The sequence below is a fragment of the Podarcis pityusensis genome, assembly GCF_964106645.2.
Source record: "Podarcis pityusensis genome assembly, chromosome: 8".
NCBI classification, from domain to species: Eukaryota; Metazoa; Chordata; class Lepidosauria; order Squamata; family Lacertidae; genus Podarcis; species Podarcis pityusensis.
Window position 1 is genome coordinate 83810564 of NC_138033.1, and position 19183 is coordinate 83829746.

A 19183-nucleotide genomic window follows, 5' to 3' on the forward strand; every position below is an offset into this window, starting at 1 on the left:
TAAAGTGAAGATAGCTGCTTATTTCCTTCACATCTGAAGGGAGGGCGTTCCACAGGGCGGGCGCCACTACCAAGAAGGCCCTCTGTCTGGTTCCCTGTAACTGCACAGAGTTCCATGGATCTTACACCCAGTTAGATTGCTGATATGTGTGCATTATAATGGATCAACACCATTACCTGCATTCCTGGACACGCTGTGGGGAGCAGGGATATGTGGGGCTCTCCTGATGAGCTCCTGCACTTCAGAATTTGCCATGGCACTGCAAGTCTGGATTGCAGGGAGTGCCAAGGGGGACAGGGGCCTTGGGCAGCCCGTTAGGGGGATAGCAAACTGTATTTTGCCCCTTCCTTTTTCATACCCCTCGCTGCCTGCAGCAACATAGAAGTAAGCCCCTTTCAATTTGGTTTCTTTGCAGGGTTTGTTCTCCACTGGGTGGGGAAGGGGAAGAGGTGTAGCCAGGTAAAGAAGGCATGGGAAAGGGAGCACACCTGGTCTGCTAAAGCAGCAGCTTCAAGAGCAGCCAGCAAGGTCACATGGCTTGGAAGATGTGCTTGAAAAACCTACAATCTTAACCAAGTCCATACAGCAGTAAACCTTATCCAGCCTCTCTTCAAAAGAAGCATGGTCTAGGCTTCCCTGGGATTCTCCCATCAAAGAACGAGATGCAGACTTGCACAACTGACACTGGTACAGGTGCATGTAATACCCATTATGTATTTATAAGAACTCAAATCGTTTGGTTCTTTGGAACTCCCCGCCTCTTGAAATCAGGCCGGCGTCTTCACTGTACTTTTCACAATGCCAGTGCTGCCAATTGAAGCGGTCGTGTTGGTGGATATGGGTGAGGCGATCTCGCAAGTGAACCAGTCCCAAGTTGTTAAGGGCTTTATATACTAATAGCCACACCTTGAACTTGGCCCAGTAGCAAGCTGGCAACCAGTACAGATCTCTGAGCAAAGGTGTTCTGTGCTGACAAGGCGTCACTCCCGTCAGCAATCGTGCTGCGGCATTCTGCACTAACTGCAGCTTCCAGATCAAGCACAACGGAAGCCCCACATAGAGTGCAATGCAGTCTCATCCATGAAATAACTGGTGCATGAACTACTGTGGCTAAGCTGTCCGTAACTGTTTGAAACTGTACTCCCTGAATTATTCCTTCACCTGCTTACAAGGAGAGGCTTACTAGCCATTTTAGGCACTGATTTCTTTCTGTTTTGTTTTTTAAAAAATGATCTCTTAAAGCGAAAGGTAATTATTTTTTCATGTCCCGTGTACAGTCATACCTTGGGTTGAATGTGCTTCGGGATGAGCGCGTTCGAGTTGCGCTCTGAGGCAACCCGGAAGTAACGGAGCGTGTTACTTCTGGGTTTCGCCGCTTGCGCATGCGCAGACGCTCAAAATGACATCATGCGCAGAAGCGCCGAAACGTGACCCGCGCACGTGCAGACACGAGGACACGGGTTACGTTTGCTTCTAGATGCGAACGGGGCTCCGGAACAGATCCCGTTCGCATCTAGAGGTACTACTGTATTCCATCTGGTGAAGGGCTTCACTCCCGCCAGCAGTCACGCTGCAGCATCTAGATCAGGCACCCCCAAACTCGGCCCTCCAGATGTTTTGGGACTACAAATCCCATCATCCCTGACACCCTGGTCCTGTTAGCTAGGGATGATGGGAGTTGTAGTCCCAAAACATAAACATCTGGAAGGCCAAGTTTGGGGAGGCCTGCTCTAGATGAAGCACAAGGGCGGCCTCACGTAGAGCGCATTGCAGCAATCCAGCCCAGTTCTCAAAGATCAACTCAGTTTCACGCATGCACACCCCTGCTAGCCAGGAAGGTACTTACCCCCTGTCAAGCCAAGGTGGATACTCCAGTAGATCTGAAGGCACAGGAGCTCCTTCTTCATCCCGCGCTTGCAGTGGCAGTCGTAGAGGGGACTCTCCTGTAGCACCTCCAGCGCTGCCTGGCACTCCTTGTTGGCCAGCATGGTGTTGCGGTCACGCCCGGCCACACACTGGCGCAGCGTGCGGTAACGGGAGCTGCAGCTGGGCTCGGCCGCACACAGCTCGTTGGCGCGGACACAGTCCACAGGGATCCGCCAGGTGTGGAAGTCCTGGGTGGTCAGTGAGGAAGAAGCAGCCCAGGTGTGCAACATCTTGTCTGCAGGCAAGGAGGAGAACATAGAGAAGCGGCTCAGAGAGGCAGAGAGCAGGGATACAGGGCACCACGTGCCCAAAGCCTGGGTAAGCAGTGTTACAAACTCAGATATATACCGTATTTTTCGCCCTATAGGACGCACTTTTTCCCCTCCAAAAATGAAGGGGAAATCTGGGCGCGTCCAATGGGGCGAAAAATACGGTAAGCAAGGCACCAAATGGCTCCTTAAACCAAATTTGCAGTCACCAAAACGGAATGTCTAGGAGGCAAGACGGCTCTAGAGTCTTCCCCCCCCCCCAAATGATGGACTGACCGTGATTGATTCTCAGTTAAACATCTCGCTAGTTCAGAGCACAATCTTGAGCTAGGTTAAGAGCATTGAGAACTTAAAGAAGAAAAGTCACTTGAGCCAAGGACAGTCCAACAGGCCTGTTCTGACCTCTTTCTCTTAATCATGAATCACGCTGCACAGAAAAAGCATTTGGGCTGCAGAAATTCATTCCAACTGGGCAGATAAAATATAATTGATAGAATTCTGCAGGATTAGGCTGTGAAAACTGGGCCGATCCAACGGTCCCCAGATGGTGGAGATTCCAGGTGTCATCCTGGCCCCCAGGCATCTTCACTTGGTTGCAAGTGATTGAAAGCCAGGTGCAAAATGAACCTGGTGCTTGGCTAATTTTGAACACTGTGGGTAAGGGGTGACATGAAAGAAGTTTAGAAAATCATGCCTAACATGGATAAAGTAGACCGAGAAAAGTTATTCTCCCTCTCTCATAACATTAAGAACTGCTTGTGGGTATCTAGCTGGGCCCCTGGTCTGATGATGATGATGATGATAATAATAATAATAATAATAATAATTTTCGTATTTGTACCCTGCCCATCTGGCTGGGTTTCCCCAGCCACTCTGGGAGGCTTCCAACAAAGCTTAAAAATACATTAAAATGTCACACATTAAAAACTTCCCTGAACAGGGCTGCCTTCAGATGTCTTCTAAATATCAGGTAGTTGTTCATCTCTTTGACATCTGGTGAGAGGGCGTTCCACGGGGGGGGGGGGGCGCCACTACCAAGAAGGCCCTTTGCTTCTCGCAGTGAGGGAACCACCAGAAGGCCCTCGGTTCTGGACCTCAGTGTACAGGCTGAACAATGGGGGTGGAGACGCTCCTTCAGGTATACTGATCTGAGGCCGTTTAGGGCTTTAAAGGTCAACACCAGCACTATGAATTGAGCTCGGAAACATATTAGGAGCCAATGTAGGTCTTGGTGGCAGCCCCCAGTCACCAGTCTAGCTGCCGCATTCTGGATTAGTTGAAGTTTCCGGGTCACCTTCAAAGGTAGCCCCACGTAGAGCACATTGCAGTAGTCTAAGCAGGAGATAACTAGAGCATACACCACTGTGGCAACACAGTCTGTGGGCAGATAGGGTCTCAGCCTGTGTACCAGATGGAGCTGGTAGACAGCTGCCCTGGATACAGAATTGATCTTTGCCTCCATGGACAGCTGAGAGTCCAAAATGACTCCCAGGCTGCACACCTGGTCCTTCAGGGGCACAGTTACCCTATTCAGAACCAGGAAGTCTTCCACACCAGCCCGCCCCCTGTCCCCCAAGAACAGACCCAAAATGTTCTTTGGTTCTGATGTTTTAATGTTTCTGTGTTACCAGGAATGGCAATGAGAGGATCTAAGTATTAAAATAGTAGCCCCAAGCTCTTCCTGTCCCACCTGAAAGGCTGCCTCTCCTTCAACTCAGCAGGATCACCAGACCTTCAGGGCCTCACAGCTGGTGAGTGTTAGCACAAGGAGGCCACCCACCATCCTTTCCCAGACTAGCCCCAGGAGAAGTAGAGAGCACACCACCCAGAACCTGCCAAGGGTGCTTTCCTGAATACTTCATATATTTGCTGGAAACTGCCTTAAAGCATTTGTTTGGGCAAAAGGCAGGGAAGGCATCTAGCAATCAAATGCATGGACCACACATGGACCAAGAGCCACGAGAAAATGCAAGCTTCTTGTGTCTCATTATCTGCTGAGAGAAACCAGGTGTGCTCCTTCCAGCCAGGAGTCGACAACCTTTGAGGGACCAGGTGCACATCTGGAGCATAGCTGTCAACTTACAGATTTGAAAATAAGGGACCAGCAGCCTTGAAAATAAGGGACCAGCAGCCAAAATAAGGGACCTGCAGCCTCACCTGTTCCAGGCAGTCCAGTCTTCCTGTCCTCCTACAGTCTGGTCAAACTCATGCTGGTAGCTTCGAGAACACTGTCCAACCAACTTTGTAACCAGAGGTTCAACTGAATAGAATCTGAATCACATGCACCACAAGGCCTATGCAGCCTCAACTTAAGATGGCTCCCCGGCCTGGCTTTGCACTGCAAAGTTTGCAGCAGCACGTGCAACAAAATGGCGTCCAGCATTCAAAAACCTCCTCAGCTTGCATTAACTAGCCACACACAAGGCATGCAAGCTCCACCCCCCCCCAGTCGTTCTTAGACTTCTTATTGGGTGAGCAACACAGCCAAGCAACACAGTTGGAGCCTCCCTCCTCCCTGACCAGCAGGGAGGGAGGGAGAGGAGCTGCTTCCTTTGAAATTTAAGGGACATCATTTAAGGGACATTTAAGGGACATCCATCAATAAGGGACAGCAGCGGGACATGGCGCTAGAATAAGGGACTGTCCCTTCAAATAAGGGACACTTGACAGCTATGATCTGGAGATCTGAAAAAACGCCCTGGGCACCACAAAATGTGGAAGAAAAACTGGGGGTTACTCAAGAACCTCCTTGCCCACACACGACAGGAAAGGCACACACACAGAGAGAGAATATTTAGGACAGCTAAAAGCAAGTTTTTCTTCACATTAAACTAGGGCACTAAATTATGTCTAAATTATTTGTATAGAAACATAAAAGTGGCTTGCTTAAGCCATGCAGTCCAAGTATCTAACTTAGGCCTCCTTACAGGTAGGGTTGGGACGCGGGTGGCGCTGTGGGTTAAACCACAGAGCCTAGGACTTGCCGATCAGAAGGTCGGCGGTTCGAATCCCCGTGACGGGGTGAGCTCCCGTTGTTCGGTCCCTGCTCCTGCCAACCTAGCAGTTCGAAAGCACGTCAAAGTGCAAGTAGATAAATAGGTACCGCTCCGGCGGGAAGGTAAACAGCATTTCCGTGTGCTGCTCTGGTTCGCCAGACGCGGCTTAGTCATGCTGGCCACATGACCCGGAAGCTATACAGCGGCTCCCTCGGCCAATAAAGCAAGATGAGCGCTGCAACCCCAGAGTCGGTTTACCTTTACCTTTACAGGTAGGGTTCACATGGTGGAAGTGAGAAAACAAAGCATTTGCTAACCTTCTTCTCAAGGTGAGGGGGTGTGGCCTATCTAAGTCTGGCAGAACAGCTTACTCTATGGTCTTAACCCCTTCGTGCATTAATTAGGGTTAAGCATGTTGGTTGTATGAGGCTCATTTATCCCACATCGCCTGCCCTGGCAGATGGCAACACCTGTCTCAGCAGCATCAGAAGCACCTGGCCAGCTCTTTTGCAGGTAAAGCGCTTTCTTCTCTTTCTTTCTTTCTTTTTGTCACTTTAAAACCCCCAGCTGCCAGCATGTCTTTGGCAGGAAGGGCACAACTGAATGTCAAATGAAAGTGTTACCGGAACGTCAGTTCTGGGGGCACAGTGAGGAGGCAGACTGCCCAGCACTGCCAAGCCTCACTTTTCATATTTTTGTTGTTGTTGTTGTTTATTAAAGATTTTCTTGTTTTACAGAAGTATTTGTAATGTCTCTCGTATTTTTTCCATGTAACATTTTTACAAATCAGTTTCATTTGTTGAGACATTAGGGGGGGAGAAGGGAAGAGGGGTGGGGTTGGGTGGCGATGTATCTATTTTGCTTAATGTATGTAGGGTTTGGTGTCAGTGTTGCCCGTGCAGGTTCTCTGCTGTTCATTTGTGTTTCTTTGGTGGTAAGAGAGGTTGGAGTTGGCCTAGGGTGTGGTTGTTTGTGACTGGCTGTGGTGATCTTTGTTTCCGTGTGTGAGTGGGGTGGGTGGGTGAAACACCATAACCAGACATTGGAGAGACCTGTCAGAAGTAAGCATGGATCAATGGTACCAAATAGTATGGGAAACAGCCCTACTACAAAAATTAACCAATACAGTGGTACCTCAGGTTAAGTACTTAATTCGTTCTGGAGGTACGTAACTTAACCTGAAACTGTTCTTAACCTGAAGCACCACTTTAGCTAATGGAGCCTCCTGCAGCTGCTGCACCGCCGGAGGACGATTTCTGTTCTCATCCTGAAGCAAAGTTCTTAACCTGAAGCACTATTTCTGGGTTAGCGGAGTATGTAACCTGAAGCGTATGTAACCTGAAGCATATGTAACCCGAGGTACCACTGTAAACTGAAACTGGCACAGGGACAAACAGAAGAAGACGCCTTTACCGCAGTATGGTTCCCCTTTATCATATACACAGTTCACTTTTCATTTTTCATGTATCACAACTCTCCTCACTGTTCAAGCTGGGTGGAGCCAAGAGGAGCAATAAGGGTACAGCAAGCTCAGTGTTGTTCATTGAAGGACAGCTTCCAAACACCACTTTTAAAGAGAAAGGCGGAGAGAGAGAGGTCTGCTGTTTCTTCTCCAAAGCCAAGAATATCCCATTGAAATGCTGGGGCTTTAGTCATTCTTGGGATTTGAAGAACCCATCTCCTGCACAGCTGTCCTACAAAGTCAGCCCTTTCTAAAGAATCTGGTTGCCTTTTTATTTTCAGGCACCAAAGAAACATCCCAGCAGACTCCGAGAGCCTCCTAAAACATCCATCAAACCTTACTGCAAGACAAGAGGAGGACAATGGAGATTCTTTCATGTGCTGCAGAAGATGGAGGAATCAGAAGTAGCTAAGAAGCAAGAGGAGTCAGGGGTTGTGCTGCGCAAAGGCCTTGCCAGCGTCTTGCAGGAGGGACATGCTTGGCAGAATCCCAGACTGCATCCCTTAACCAAATACATGAAGATGATCTGTACTCTGCAACACTTAAAAAGTACATGCCCAACATCCAGACTGCAATGTGTTGCCTGTTTTGTAGTCCAGTCAAATGAAGAAACTGTGCTGTCATCACTTACATTCCTGGCTTTGTGAATCTTGGATCCGACAGATTTTCAGGAGCATGAATCGGATGGCAATAAAATTATGTTGCTTTGTTCTTTCTCCCAAGCCCAGTCCTTTGAGGTTTCATCTAGAAGGCAGAAAGAGATCCACCAACTATGCCAAGAAAAGGAAGACTACAAACAAAGAAAGCATTGAATCCATCTTCCTTCCCTTGTCACAATGGCAAGGCCCCCCAAAGGGCAGAAATGTATCTCACGCTTGCATTTGAGCTGTACTCTCAGGGTTTGCTTGTCCTTGGGGTACAGGAATTGTAGTGATCCAGTACATAGCTAAAGGTAAAGGGACCCCTGACCATTAGGTCCAGTCATGACCGACTCTGAGGTTGCGGCACTCATCTCGCTTTATTGGCCGAGGGAGCTGGCGTACAGCTTCTGGGTCATGTGGCCAGCATGACTAAGCCGCTTCTGGTGAACCAGAGCAGCGCATGGAAACGCCGTTTACCTTCCTGCCGGAGCGGTACCTATTTATCTACTTGCACTTGATGTGCTTTCAAACTGCTAGGTTGGCAGGAGCAGGGAGCGAGCAATGGGAGCTCACCCCATCACGGGGATTCAAACCGCCGACCTTCTGATCGGCAAGCCCTAGGCTCTGTGGTTTAACCCACAGCGCCACCCACGTCCCTAATACAGTACATGGTCTTACACAAATGTGTTACTGTTACACAGTTTTAGAAATCATTTGGAGGGCATAAATACATGAAAACTTGGTCTTAAACATTTTGTTCATCATTCTAAAAGAAAATATTTCTTAATCCAAAAACTTTTCAAAATGTCCAGGGGGGGGGCACAGGAAGGACAGAATGGGACAAAAAAGGCTTTGAAGAAATGGGGAAATACCTGTTTTCTCCCCTTTTTCCAGTCCGCCCCCATCCAGTCTTCAAAGCTCTCAATTTGGGCAAAAATTCCTAACTTAACATATATTCTAACAGGGTTCGAATTGGCAGGACTGACCAGGAACAAGATTTTGGGGCAAAGGTGGATTCAATGAAGACATTGACCCAGTGTGTGGCAGCCTTCAAAAAAAGTGAATTCCATGCTAGGGATCATTAGGAAATGAAACTGAAAATAAAACTGCCAATAACAGAATGGCATTATATAATTCTATGGTGTGGCTGTACTTGGAATATTGTGAACAGTTCTGCTTAAAAAGTAAAGGTACCCCTGACCGTTAGGTCCAGTCACGGACAACTCTGGGGTTGCACACTCATCTCGCTCTATAGCGCCTCAAAAAGGATACTGTTCAAGGTGTATAAACCTATTATTTACCACTGAATTGGAGCAAACATCAGTCTGCAGAAAACCTGAATCAGGCATCTCCCAAACTCAGCCCTCCAGATGTTCTGGGACTACAGTTCCCATCATCCCTGACCGCTGGTCCTGTTAGCTAGGGATGATGGGAGTTGTAGTCCCAAAACATCTGGAGGGCTGAGTTTGGGGGTGCCTGACCTGAATTGCTGTTTGCTCCAATTCAGGTTTTTGGTGGGGAAGGGGAGGGAAGCAGCACAGACCAGGAAAGTGCCGACTTGTGCCTAGAAAGTGCAGGGTGTGGATGAGCCCTGAATATTGGACAGACACATGTCTTCACATAGTTCAGCTATGGAACTCACTTGCACAGGAGGCTGTGACCGTCACCAACTTGGATGGCTTTAAAGGAAGATTAGACATATGAATGGAGAACAAGGCTATCGATGGCTGCTAGGGCAACATGTTGGCAGAGGCTGGCTTCCACTGTCCCCAGCCTGGGGGTCTTCTGCATTTCACTGGCCCTCCAGTCATGCAGTCTCAGGAGGGTCCTGTGAGAAAGTGGAGAGGGAATTGCTGCTTCCTCTTTTAAGCCGCCATCTGTGAAATGACCTCGGTCTCAGGCTGCTGTCTGCAGAAATTAGATGCTGAAAGTCTGGAAAGCCCTGAAGGGGTTATCCCAGCAGCCTTGAAGCAGAGCATCCCCTCTTCCAAATGCAAAGGGGTTGGGCTCCATCACGTGTCAGACATGTGGGTGCTGCGCGGAGGTTAGCACAAGGTGACACGAGAGCCACAGTTCACGCATTCCTTTGAATTCAGCACCCTCTCAGGGTTCACCTAAGTTCACCCAGTTCCATGCCTGGGACATGTTGTTTTCATTAAAACTGCATGATGCGCTGAGAGAGAAAGCATGACAAGATTTGATGCCTTCATCTGCTTTACAGGATTAAAGTCACGCAGACTCAGGAGAGGAGGGAATTTCGGAGCGGTGAGTAAGTTGGTGTGTTCTGATTTCATAGGCTTGTAGAGCTGGAAGGGACCCCAAAAGTCACCTAGCCCAATGCCCCGCAGTGCAGGAATCACAGCTGAAGAATTCTTGACGGATAGCCATCAACCTTCTGTTTAAAAACCTCTAGTGAAGGAAAGCCCACCATCTTCTCAGGTAATCCGTTCAACTTCCTGATGTTGAGCCAGAATCTCCTTTATTGTCACTGGAATCCATTGGTTTGGGTCCTCCCCTTTGAATCAGCAGAAAACAAGCTTGTTCCATTTTCCATGGGTCAACCCTTTAGATATTTGAAGATGGCTATTGTGTCACCTCTCAGTCGTCTCTTCTCCAGGTTAAATGTACCCAACTCTCTCCACCATTTCTCATAATTCTTGATCAGTTTGGCCATCCTGTTTTCCACACCTTCAGCTTGTCAATCTCCTCCTTAAACTGTGTTGACCAGAACTGGTCACAAGACTCCAAGTGGAGTCGGACCAAGGCAGAACAGAACAGTACTATACTTCCCTTGATTTAGCTTCCTGGAAACCTTCAACAAGAGCCAACAAAGGCTGCATCTTGGGCTGCTCAATCCTGACATCCATACTTGGCCAAAGCTGTGGTTGCTCAGCTTTGGCCATCTGCTCTGAGTGCATTATGAGCCACAGAGACCAGCACTACACAGAATGAGGTGGAACAGGTTGTCCAAGGTAAGGCCAAGAGTTCCAGGCAACCTAGGAAGCTGGTGGCCAAGGTGGTGTCAACCCTTTGAGTCAAAGCCAAGAACAAGGCTAAAGGAAAAGGAGGGAGGGGGAGGGGGAGGGCTGTCAATGGCAGCACAAGAAGATACAATGGAAACTTGAAATGACCAGTTGCCTAAAGTAACTTGACACAGGCAAACAAGCAACAGCAAAGTTTGGGAAGCCAGGAAGCTGGTTCATCCAGCATCAGAGCATTGGTCCATATAGCTCAGCACTGTCAACAGGGGCTGACAGGGGCACTCTGGGATTTGGGGCATGCTCTCTCCTCCACCACCACCCCCCAATCCAGAGGGAGAAGCAGGCCTGGGTGGGAGCCATGGCAGGACAACCCTTTAGCAGTGGGTGAGAAGAAACTGCTAAGAAACCCGAGGAACAGGATCCAGCAGAGATCAAAACTTGAGCCTTCAAAGGGCATCTTCTCCCAAGACTTTGTTCCTGGCCCAGTTGCTCTTTGAAGTGCGTCAGTAAAGTTTTAAGGCTTTGTAGATCCCAGCTCAGGGAAAGAATGGCCTGCCTTAGGGGGTTTATTAGAGCATTGCCCATCCCTGCTGGGTGCATGGCATTTTCCCACCCCCATATGCTCCGGACTACAATTCCCATCAGCCCCAGACAGCATAGCAATGCTGAACTTTTAAGACTGCACTGGCTGGGGCTGATGGAAATTGTACTCCAAAGCTTTAAAAAAGGGTTGCTAGCCACCATGGGATGAGGATACAGCTATCAGTGGTTGCTAGCCAAGATGCCACTGTGCCTCAGAAAAACAGCTGCCAGGAACTGCAAGTGGGCAGAGTGCTCATGTGCTCATGTCCAGCTTGCAAGCTCCCCAGTGTGAGAACAGGATGAGGGATGAGATGGTCCATTTGCCTGACCCAGCAGGCTGCTGCTCTTACGTTGGAAGGGAGGCAGAGAAGGCTCTGTCCCACATCCATGGAGCCCAGCAGGCCAGCAGACACAATCACCTCCTCTCTTCGCAAGAGTGAGTCTCTCTGTCTCTCCCCATCTTCCTTCTCCTCCACACCCCCACCCTGAACCGATCCACTTAATCCAGCATAAATAAGCTCAGCATTTCAGGGCTGCAGCTCTCCACCCTGCTCCCCCAGGAGGGAACTTCACTTCTTTTGTACTTTGTTTGGCTTGGTCTGGCAGGAACGTCCCATTGAATGGGAAAACTCAGCTTTCCCCCTGCTTGGTTCAGGCAACGCCTCCCTCCCCCCCCCCCCCCCGCCACCCACTTGACTAAGGAGGGAAGGCTGGGAAGGCTTCCCAACAGCTTCTTGGCTGAAAGACAGTGGGGAGGGGGATCAAAAGGGCTGCCTCTCCAAGGCCCCCTGCCTCCAAGCACACACAGCCTGGCACGTAATCTGGGCCCATAGAGCCTTTGCCCGCCCCACCCCACTGATGCCACCACCATACACAGAAAAGGCACCAGGCAGAGCCCCTAGGAAGTGAGGCAGCAGCGACACCTACAGGCAGGTGGGCCCTCTGCCCATTCAGTGCTTCCCAAGGCAACACACAGATGGGGCAGTTCGAAGGGTTGCTCCTCTAGATACTTTCCAGCATCATGTTCCAGCTGAAGCCTGCCTGCTCCGTTGCAAGGATCTCTGAAGGCCAGCGCCTGGTCCCTGGCAGTAGCCAGCACACAGCCTCTCCATCCCAGAGGCTTATGGGAGACCCTGGACACTGGCCTTGAAGCCTTGCATGGTGACCCCCACCTGAAAGGGAGGTGCAGCTGCCTCAGAGAGGCCTTCTGATCAAGGCCCCAGTTCCTCATGACCTGGCTCTACAGCACACAGAGGCTCAGGGGGACCAGGGTGGAGCTGCCTTGGCATAGGCAGGAGGGTCAAACAGCTGGGGCCAGAAGGAGGCCAAAAGCGGAGCGCTCTGAGAGGTAGGCAATAAGGAAAGTTGAATGGTTGTTCGTGTGGCACCGGTCACATCCTGGCCTATCCTTCCTCAGAGAAGAGTTTGGCATTGATATCCCGCTTTATCACTACCCGAAGGAGTCTCAAAGCAGCTAACATTCTCCTTTCCCTTCCTCCCCCACAACAAACACTCTGTGAGGTGAGTGGGACTGAGAGACTTCAGAGAAGTGTGACTGGCCCAAGGTCACCCAGCAGCTGCATGTGGAGGAGCAGGGAAGCGAACCCGGTTCACCAGATTACGAGTCTACCACTCTAAACCACTACACCACACTGGCTCTCAGGAAATGAGACAAAGTTGGAGCAGTTGAAATAACGTATGAAGGGTCTGGATCAGGCGAAAAGGGGTTTCATCTAGCCCAGTATCCCATTTTCACAGTGGCCAAAGGCTCCTAAGAACTTAAGATTCTGGACAGACTGCCTGTGGACCTGGAGGTTCCACAAGAATATAAGATCCTGATGGACCAGGTCAGTGGCCCAGCTAGTCCAACATCCTGTTCTTACATTGCTCAACCAGATGCCCTAAAGGGAATGTTGCAAGAAGGAGCTGAACATAACAGCAACTCGCTCCCCACTTGCAATTCTGAACAACTGGAGGATTATTCTTACTTAAATCCCCACCCCCTCCCCTATTTCCAGGCAGAGGTCTGTTTCAGAGCAGGGTTGGTTTGTTTTTGCCCCAAACTTTCCCTGCAAATACCCATTCTTTAAAGCTGAATCGGAGAAAACATCAATTTGGCTTTTCAGCGGATTGACGCTTGCTCTGAATGAGATTTAAAGGGTGGGTGTTCGCGGGGAAAGCTCTAGAGCAAAAAGAGGGTGGGCACTCAGACACGGAGCTTTAAATCGCAGGCTGTGCTTGTTTGATAAGGGAAAATAGAAGGTGTTGCAATTCCCCCCCCCCCTTGGTTTTAACACTGGAAAGAGGGGAGGAAAGGTAAGCCCTGAGAGTCAGAAGCGTGACTGCATAGCTATCATGGCCAGCACCCCTTGATAGGTCTCTCCTCCATGAATTTGTCCAATTCTCTCTTAAACCACCACTGGCGCCTGCAGTGCCATTGGCCTATGACAGTGGTCACTCCTAAGTTCAGTGACTTGAGTCTCAGAGCATTTCCAGACAGAAAAAAATAAGTCCTTTCCCACCTCTAGAGGGGAGGGGGCAGCATTTCTGTTTGGTGGGGGGGGCATGGCAGGAAGAGCAGAAGTATTAACATTTTTTCTGTACTCAAACAACCGTTCCTGGCAAAATTCACCACTGCAGAACTACTCCATCAGTATCTTGGTCCTGAAGGAAGGAGAGCTCTCACGTTCCAGCTGTTCCCCTCCCACACACCCTGCGGCTTTATTGCATCATTTTAATTGGTGCTTGTTGTTTTAATATTTTTGTGCACACCACTTTGTGGTGTGCATGCAGTAAACACGTTGTGTAAACAAACAAACCCGTTGCAAAGAAGCAGAGTTCTGCTCCAACACTGGACAGAGCGGGGGAGGGGGCGGTGTACACTGAGATACAGTGTGGTGTATTGGTTAGAGTGTTGGACTAGGACAGGCATAGGCAAACTTGGCCCTCCAGAAGTTTTGAGACTACAGTTCCCATCATCCCTGACCACTGGTCCTGTTAGCTAGGGATGAGGGGAGCTGTAGTCCGAAAACATCTGGAGGGCCGAGTTTGCCTATGCCTGGACTAGGACCTGGGAAAGCAGGATTTGAATCCTCACTCAGCCATGAAGTTCACTGGACAACCTTTGGGGGAAACCATGTATGTCACCTTGATCTCCTTGCAGAAAAAGGTGGGATATGAATGCAATAAAATATTGGAAAGATTTGTGAAATGATTTTGTGTAGACAACAGTCATTGGACAGGGTGTTGGGTGGGAAGCTCTACATTGGGGAATTGGGGTGCTCAGTTTTAAACACCAGCTATTTCAGGAAAGAGTCCCAAAATTGGCTGCATATTGTTTCTGCAAGAGGAGCTTGAGAGCTTTGACCTCGCTGCCTCCATGACCGCCAATCAACAGCCCACCACTGGCACTTCTATACCACCAGGTAGAGTCACCTGGTACAGTAAGAACATAAGCACATAAGAAGAGTTTGCTGGATCAGGCCCATAGGGGCCTATCTAGGGCAGCATTCTGTTCCCACAGTGCCTGACCAGATGCCTCAAAGGGAAACACACAAGCAGGATTGAGCACACAAGTACAGTGGTACCTCGGGTTACAGACGCTCCAGGTTACAGATGCTTCAGGTTACAGACTCTGCTAACCCAGAAATAGTACCTCGGGTTAAGAACTTTGCTTCAGGATGAGAACAGAAATCGTTCGGCGGCGGTGCGGCAGCAGTAGGAGGCCCCATTAGCTAAAGTGATAACTCAGGTTAAGAACAGTTTCAGGTTAAGAACAGACCTCCGGAACGAATTAAGTTCTTAACCCGAGGTACCACTGTACTCTTCCCTCCACTGGTTTCCAGCAACTGGTATTCAGAAGCATTGCTGCCTCCACAGCATAGCCCTTGTGGCTAGGAGACCTCTTTGCCATGAAGTTGTCTAATCCTCTTTTAAACCCATCCAAGGTGGAGGCTATCACTGATTCCTGCTCTGTGGGAGGGAGTTCTGTAGTTTAACCATGTGCTGTTTGAAGAAGTGGCTGTTGCCATTCATTTTTGTTGTGTGCAGGAGAAATGTGATTCCCCCTGCTCCTTCCTCCCCTGCCCCCCCAACAACACACACACACAAGCACTTGGAAGAGAGCCATTATCTGAATGGTGTTCAGCAATGGTCTTCTCTCCCCCTTTAGGCAACTTTGGTACCCTTGTCTAGCGCAGCTCATCCCTCATCTGGAAAAGCCCCCCTTGAGCATAGCAGACTTGCATAACCAGACAATGCATCTCTGATCAAATTGCTGGAAAGGAGTGGAGCCCAGCGCCCAGGGAACACGTGCTGAGAGACAATTTCATCCCATGTAGTACCTGTTCCTTTCCTTGTGTGACTGTCAGCGGAAGGCCAAGACAGAATTCAGAAGCCACTTCAGCCCTAGAGACCAACATGTCAGCACTGTGTGCTTGTCTAGCTATGAGGTTAGGCAGTTTTTCACCAGACACTTATGCAAGGCAGCATAGAAAAGTTGCAATGGCAAATGGTGGCAGAATATTATTTGTTTGTTTGTTTGTTGCACTGATATCCCACTTTTTCCTCCAAGACCTCTGTGAGGCAGGTTAGGCTGAGAGTGAATGACTGGCCCAAGATCACCCAGGAAGCTTCATATCTGAGTGGGGATTTGAACCCTGATCTCCCAGGCCCTGGTCCAACACTCTAACCACTACACCACACTGGTTGCTTTGACTTTATCACCACCAAACAACACTCTTAGAAGGAGCAGACACCAAGCACAGTAAGGAAACAAAGCAGTCCTCCCTCTAGGCTTGGGATCCACAAAGCAAGGAAGCAGCTTCAGCAAGCAGCAGCAACCTTGATCGTTAACAGAATCATCCATGAGAGGGATGGAAAAAGTCACCCACCCAGGATGGTCACCCACCAAACTGCCACAGGTCCCACTCACGATAATCCAGCCCAGATGAGACCACTATATCCCAAGGTATCAAGAGAGAACTAAATTTAGCAACAAAACAGCAGGAACCGTATTTACTCTACTGCAACTGAAATCAAGAGCACCCAACTCAACGATACTCCACTTGGTTAAGACTCGGTGATCCATCTGTCCTGTTTCAGTTTCTCTGTTTCCAGAATATGCTTCCATTCAGGGATAATTTAATCCAAGCCATGGACACAAAGCTCACAGTGCTATAGGAATTCCCCAAGGGTTGTTTCCAGGAGACCTAGCCCCTAAATCCCACACCCTGCATCAAGAACAGGGGCCTGAAAACCACATTCCCCCCCCAAAAAAAAAAACCAGGAAGAGAAGGACAACTTTCCCATTCCCACTGGGATCTCTCGCCTTTCACATGATGCCTGAGCCCATCCCACTTTAAAAAGATCAGCTTCTTCCTCGTTTTTGTGACCCTGTTCAGAAGCCAGCCTAAAGACATCCATGGAATTGATGTCCTGTCAGTTCACAACGAGACACTCTCCATGGATTTTGGACCTGCTCTGCATTGGTGATCTAGGACCTGGTTTGTGCGAAAAACAAAAAACCAATGCCTTTGCCTGCCAAATCTTCTGGACACCCAAGTTATCCCAGGCACCTATTGATGTCTGTGGTCAGCCAGCAAACGGAAAGCAGATCTGAAAATCTAATCATGCAGTTTGTCTGGGTGCCAAGCTCCTGTTCCAAAGGTTGCATTTGTAATTGGTTTGCCCCCTGCCTGGATCACCTGTCCTAGTGCCAGCCCACACTTTGCTGCCGTATCAAGAGAAGAAGAAATCCCACACACGCCTCCAGAAGACAGAATATCCCCCCCGCCCCCAACAAAGAAAGCCAGAAATGCTCGCTGCCAGCTAGTCAAGGTTGTACGCTCTCCCCCAAACCCACAACACATTCATAAACATGTACGCTCTTTTTCTTTAAAAGTCATATGTGAGGCAACACACACACAGAGGACAGCAGATTTGTGGAGCTGGGCTGTTGGTTCTGCTGACAAGTTCCAGCTTTCCTTATCGTACAATAAGGAAATGGTTTCAGTTGCACGCCACTCTTGAAAGGTAGGGCGAGCCAGCTGCGGCTTTGCAACTCAACTTCAACTTCCAGAATCAGCACCACACGAGAGCAGCTTTATTCACCGACCTGGCTGACACCTTCCAGATGTTTTGGACTACAACTCTCACCACCACCACCACCCCAGCCAGCGCAGTGACTCTCCCATTCGTTGAAGCATCACACAGCTGTAGGTTTGTTAGGACACCAAGGGAAGTTGCATAGGAACACAGAAAGCTGCCTTATAGTGAGTCAGACCATTGGTCCATTTTGCTCAGTATTGTCTACACCAACTGGCAGCTGCTCTCCAGGATTTCCAGCAGGGGATCTCCCCCAGCCCCTTCTGGAGATGCTGTCAAGGATTGAACCCGGGCCCTTCCACATGCAAGACAGATGTTCTACCACTGAGCTACAGCCCTTCCCCAACACAGCAGGAGGGCACCAGGTTGTTGGAGAGTATTCCAGGTGAAAGGAAGGAGGTGGGCATTCTAGATCCAGTTGGGGGGGGGGTCCACTGGACCCTGGACCTCATCATCAGCCCTGCTGCTCATTGCTGTTGCCAACGGCCCAATCCTGGCCACCATCTCCTTACACTGTGTTGTTTGCATACACACACATTTGTGCAGAGAAAGACAACATGACGACTGGGGTCAGTCTCAGCCTCCGAAAGCATTGCATTTGGCAAGGGCAGTGGAAAGAGAAGAGGCAGAGGTGGGGAAAGGCTGGGGGCTCAGCAGGCCTGAAATGAGACACACGCACCCTTCCTCCATTGAGAATTGAGGCTCTCTCTGTGACAGCACCAGTCACTAGCCCAAGCGGCAAATGGGGAGTGGCCAGGTTGTGGCAGGAGGGCAGGCGTGAGCTGCATCCCCCAGTGTGGCGAGGATTGCTCTCTCATGCCCAGTTATAGCCAGGATGCCCAGAGAGGGCAAAGATGGGGTCAGTGGGCTCCTGGGGCCCCTGCGCCTGTTCCAGCTGGCCTTCCTGCCACGGACCTTTGCGAGGCTGGACCTTCTCTTGAGGAAGACCCTTCCTTTCCCTTTCCCTCTCTGGTTCTGCACAGACATCTGGCATTCTGGGGGTGGGCAAGTGCTTAGCTCCCACTGAGGTCATTTTCTAGTCCAGCAAAGCACTTAAGGCGGTCTCTTCACGAGGCGCTGGCCGCCCGCAGCCTGGTGTCAGCATTTGGGGAGAGATGGAGGTGATACAGTTTCTCTCCCCTCATATATATATGGGTGGGTGGGCAGGAGACACCCCCCCCCCTCTCTCCATCGCCCTGGCCTATTTCTCCAATTCGCCCTTCAGGACACCCCCCCCCCCCCCGCCATCCGCCCCTCAACCTAGGACTCGACCTGGGGCAACCCCAGGAGACTGGCCTCTCAGTACCCTCCAGCAGGCGGGCGAGGCGCACTTTTATGCCCCCCCCCCCAGCTCGTAAGGCAGGGAGGTTGATTCCTCCGGACAAAAAGAGAGGACGCCCCCCGCCAACCAAATACACCACCACCCCCACAGCTCCGGTTGGCCTGGAAAGACAAAGGTGACAATGCCGCCCTCACCCCCCGCGCTCTCCTTCTTTCAACTAAACTTTCGGCGGGGGCTCTCCAAGCCGACCTTGGCGGCGGGGAAGCAGTTCCGATCAGAAGCGCTGCGGTGAAGCAGTCGACCCCCCCCCATCCCCCCCGCCAGCCATGTCCCATTTCCTGCCGCGCTCCCAGCTGGCAAAGGCAGCGCTGCCCCCCACCAGCTGAGACGCCCCCTACCAGGCAGATGCGCCCCTCCAACACACACCCGTCCTCCCTTCACACAAGAAGACCCACCAGCGCGCCCCCGTTCCAGTCTTCCCCCACCCCGCTCTCAGCCTAGGCTGGGGCGCCCCTCCGCTTCGCCGTCCAGGGTCCAACCTTCCCCGGCGCACCTGCTCGGTCACTCACCCAGGCAGAGGAAGAGGCAGAGCACGCCGGCGGCGATCATGGCAGGCAAATCGTCCCCGGGACCGGCGGCGGCTCCGCCAAGGCAGCAGCAGCAGCAGCAGCTCCCGCGCTCCGTGCGCTCTCACGGCTCCGTCCGCCCGTCCTGCCGCCGCCGCCGCCCTGCTCCTCAGTCCCCGCGAGGCGGAGGCGCCGTCCGCCGCTCCGCCGGCAGCATCTTGCCTGCCTGTCTCTTCCACGACGACGGAGCGGAGCTCAGAGCGGAGGCTGCATGCCGCGCCGCCTCTCCGCGCTCTCCGCCTGCCCGACGACGACGACAACGAGGACGGCGCTCGGCTCGCTCTGGCGGCCGCGGGAAGCAGCCGCAAAAGTG

The 19183-nt window shown here is 50.8% G+C and overlaps 1 protein-coding gene across 1 annotated transcript in view; it reads right to left on the reverse strand.

The window, feature by feature from the left end:
- Nucleotides 1-18970, reverse strand: part of GFRA2 (GDNF family receptor alpha 2) — an 83502-nt gene extending 64532 nt beyond the window's left edge. The window contains exons 1-2 of the mRNA XM_081017465.1: nt 18814-18970; nt 1847-2161 (exon numbers count right to left, since the gene is read on the reverse strand). Coding sequence (XP_080873591.1) covers nt 1847-2161; nt 18814-18853 — 355 coding nt within the window. The 5' untranslated portion in view covers nt 18854-18970. The remainder of the gene's footprint in view (nt 1-1846; nt 2162-18813) is intronic.
- Between the last annotated feature and the right edge of the window lie 213 nt (nt 18971-19183).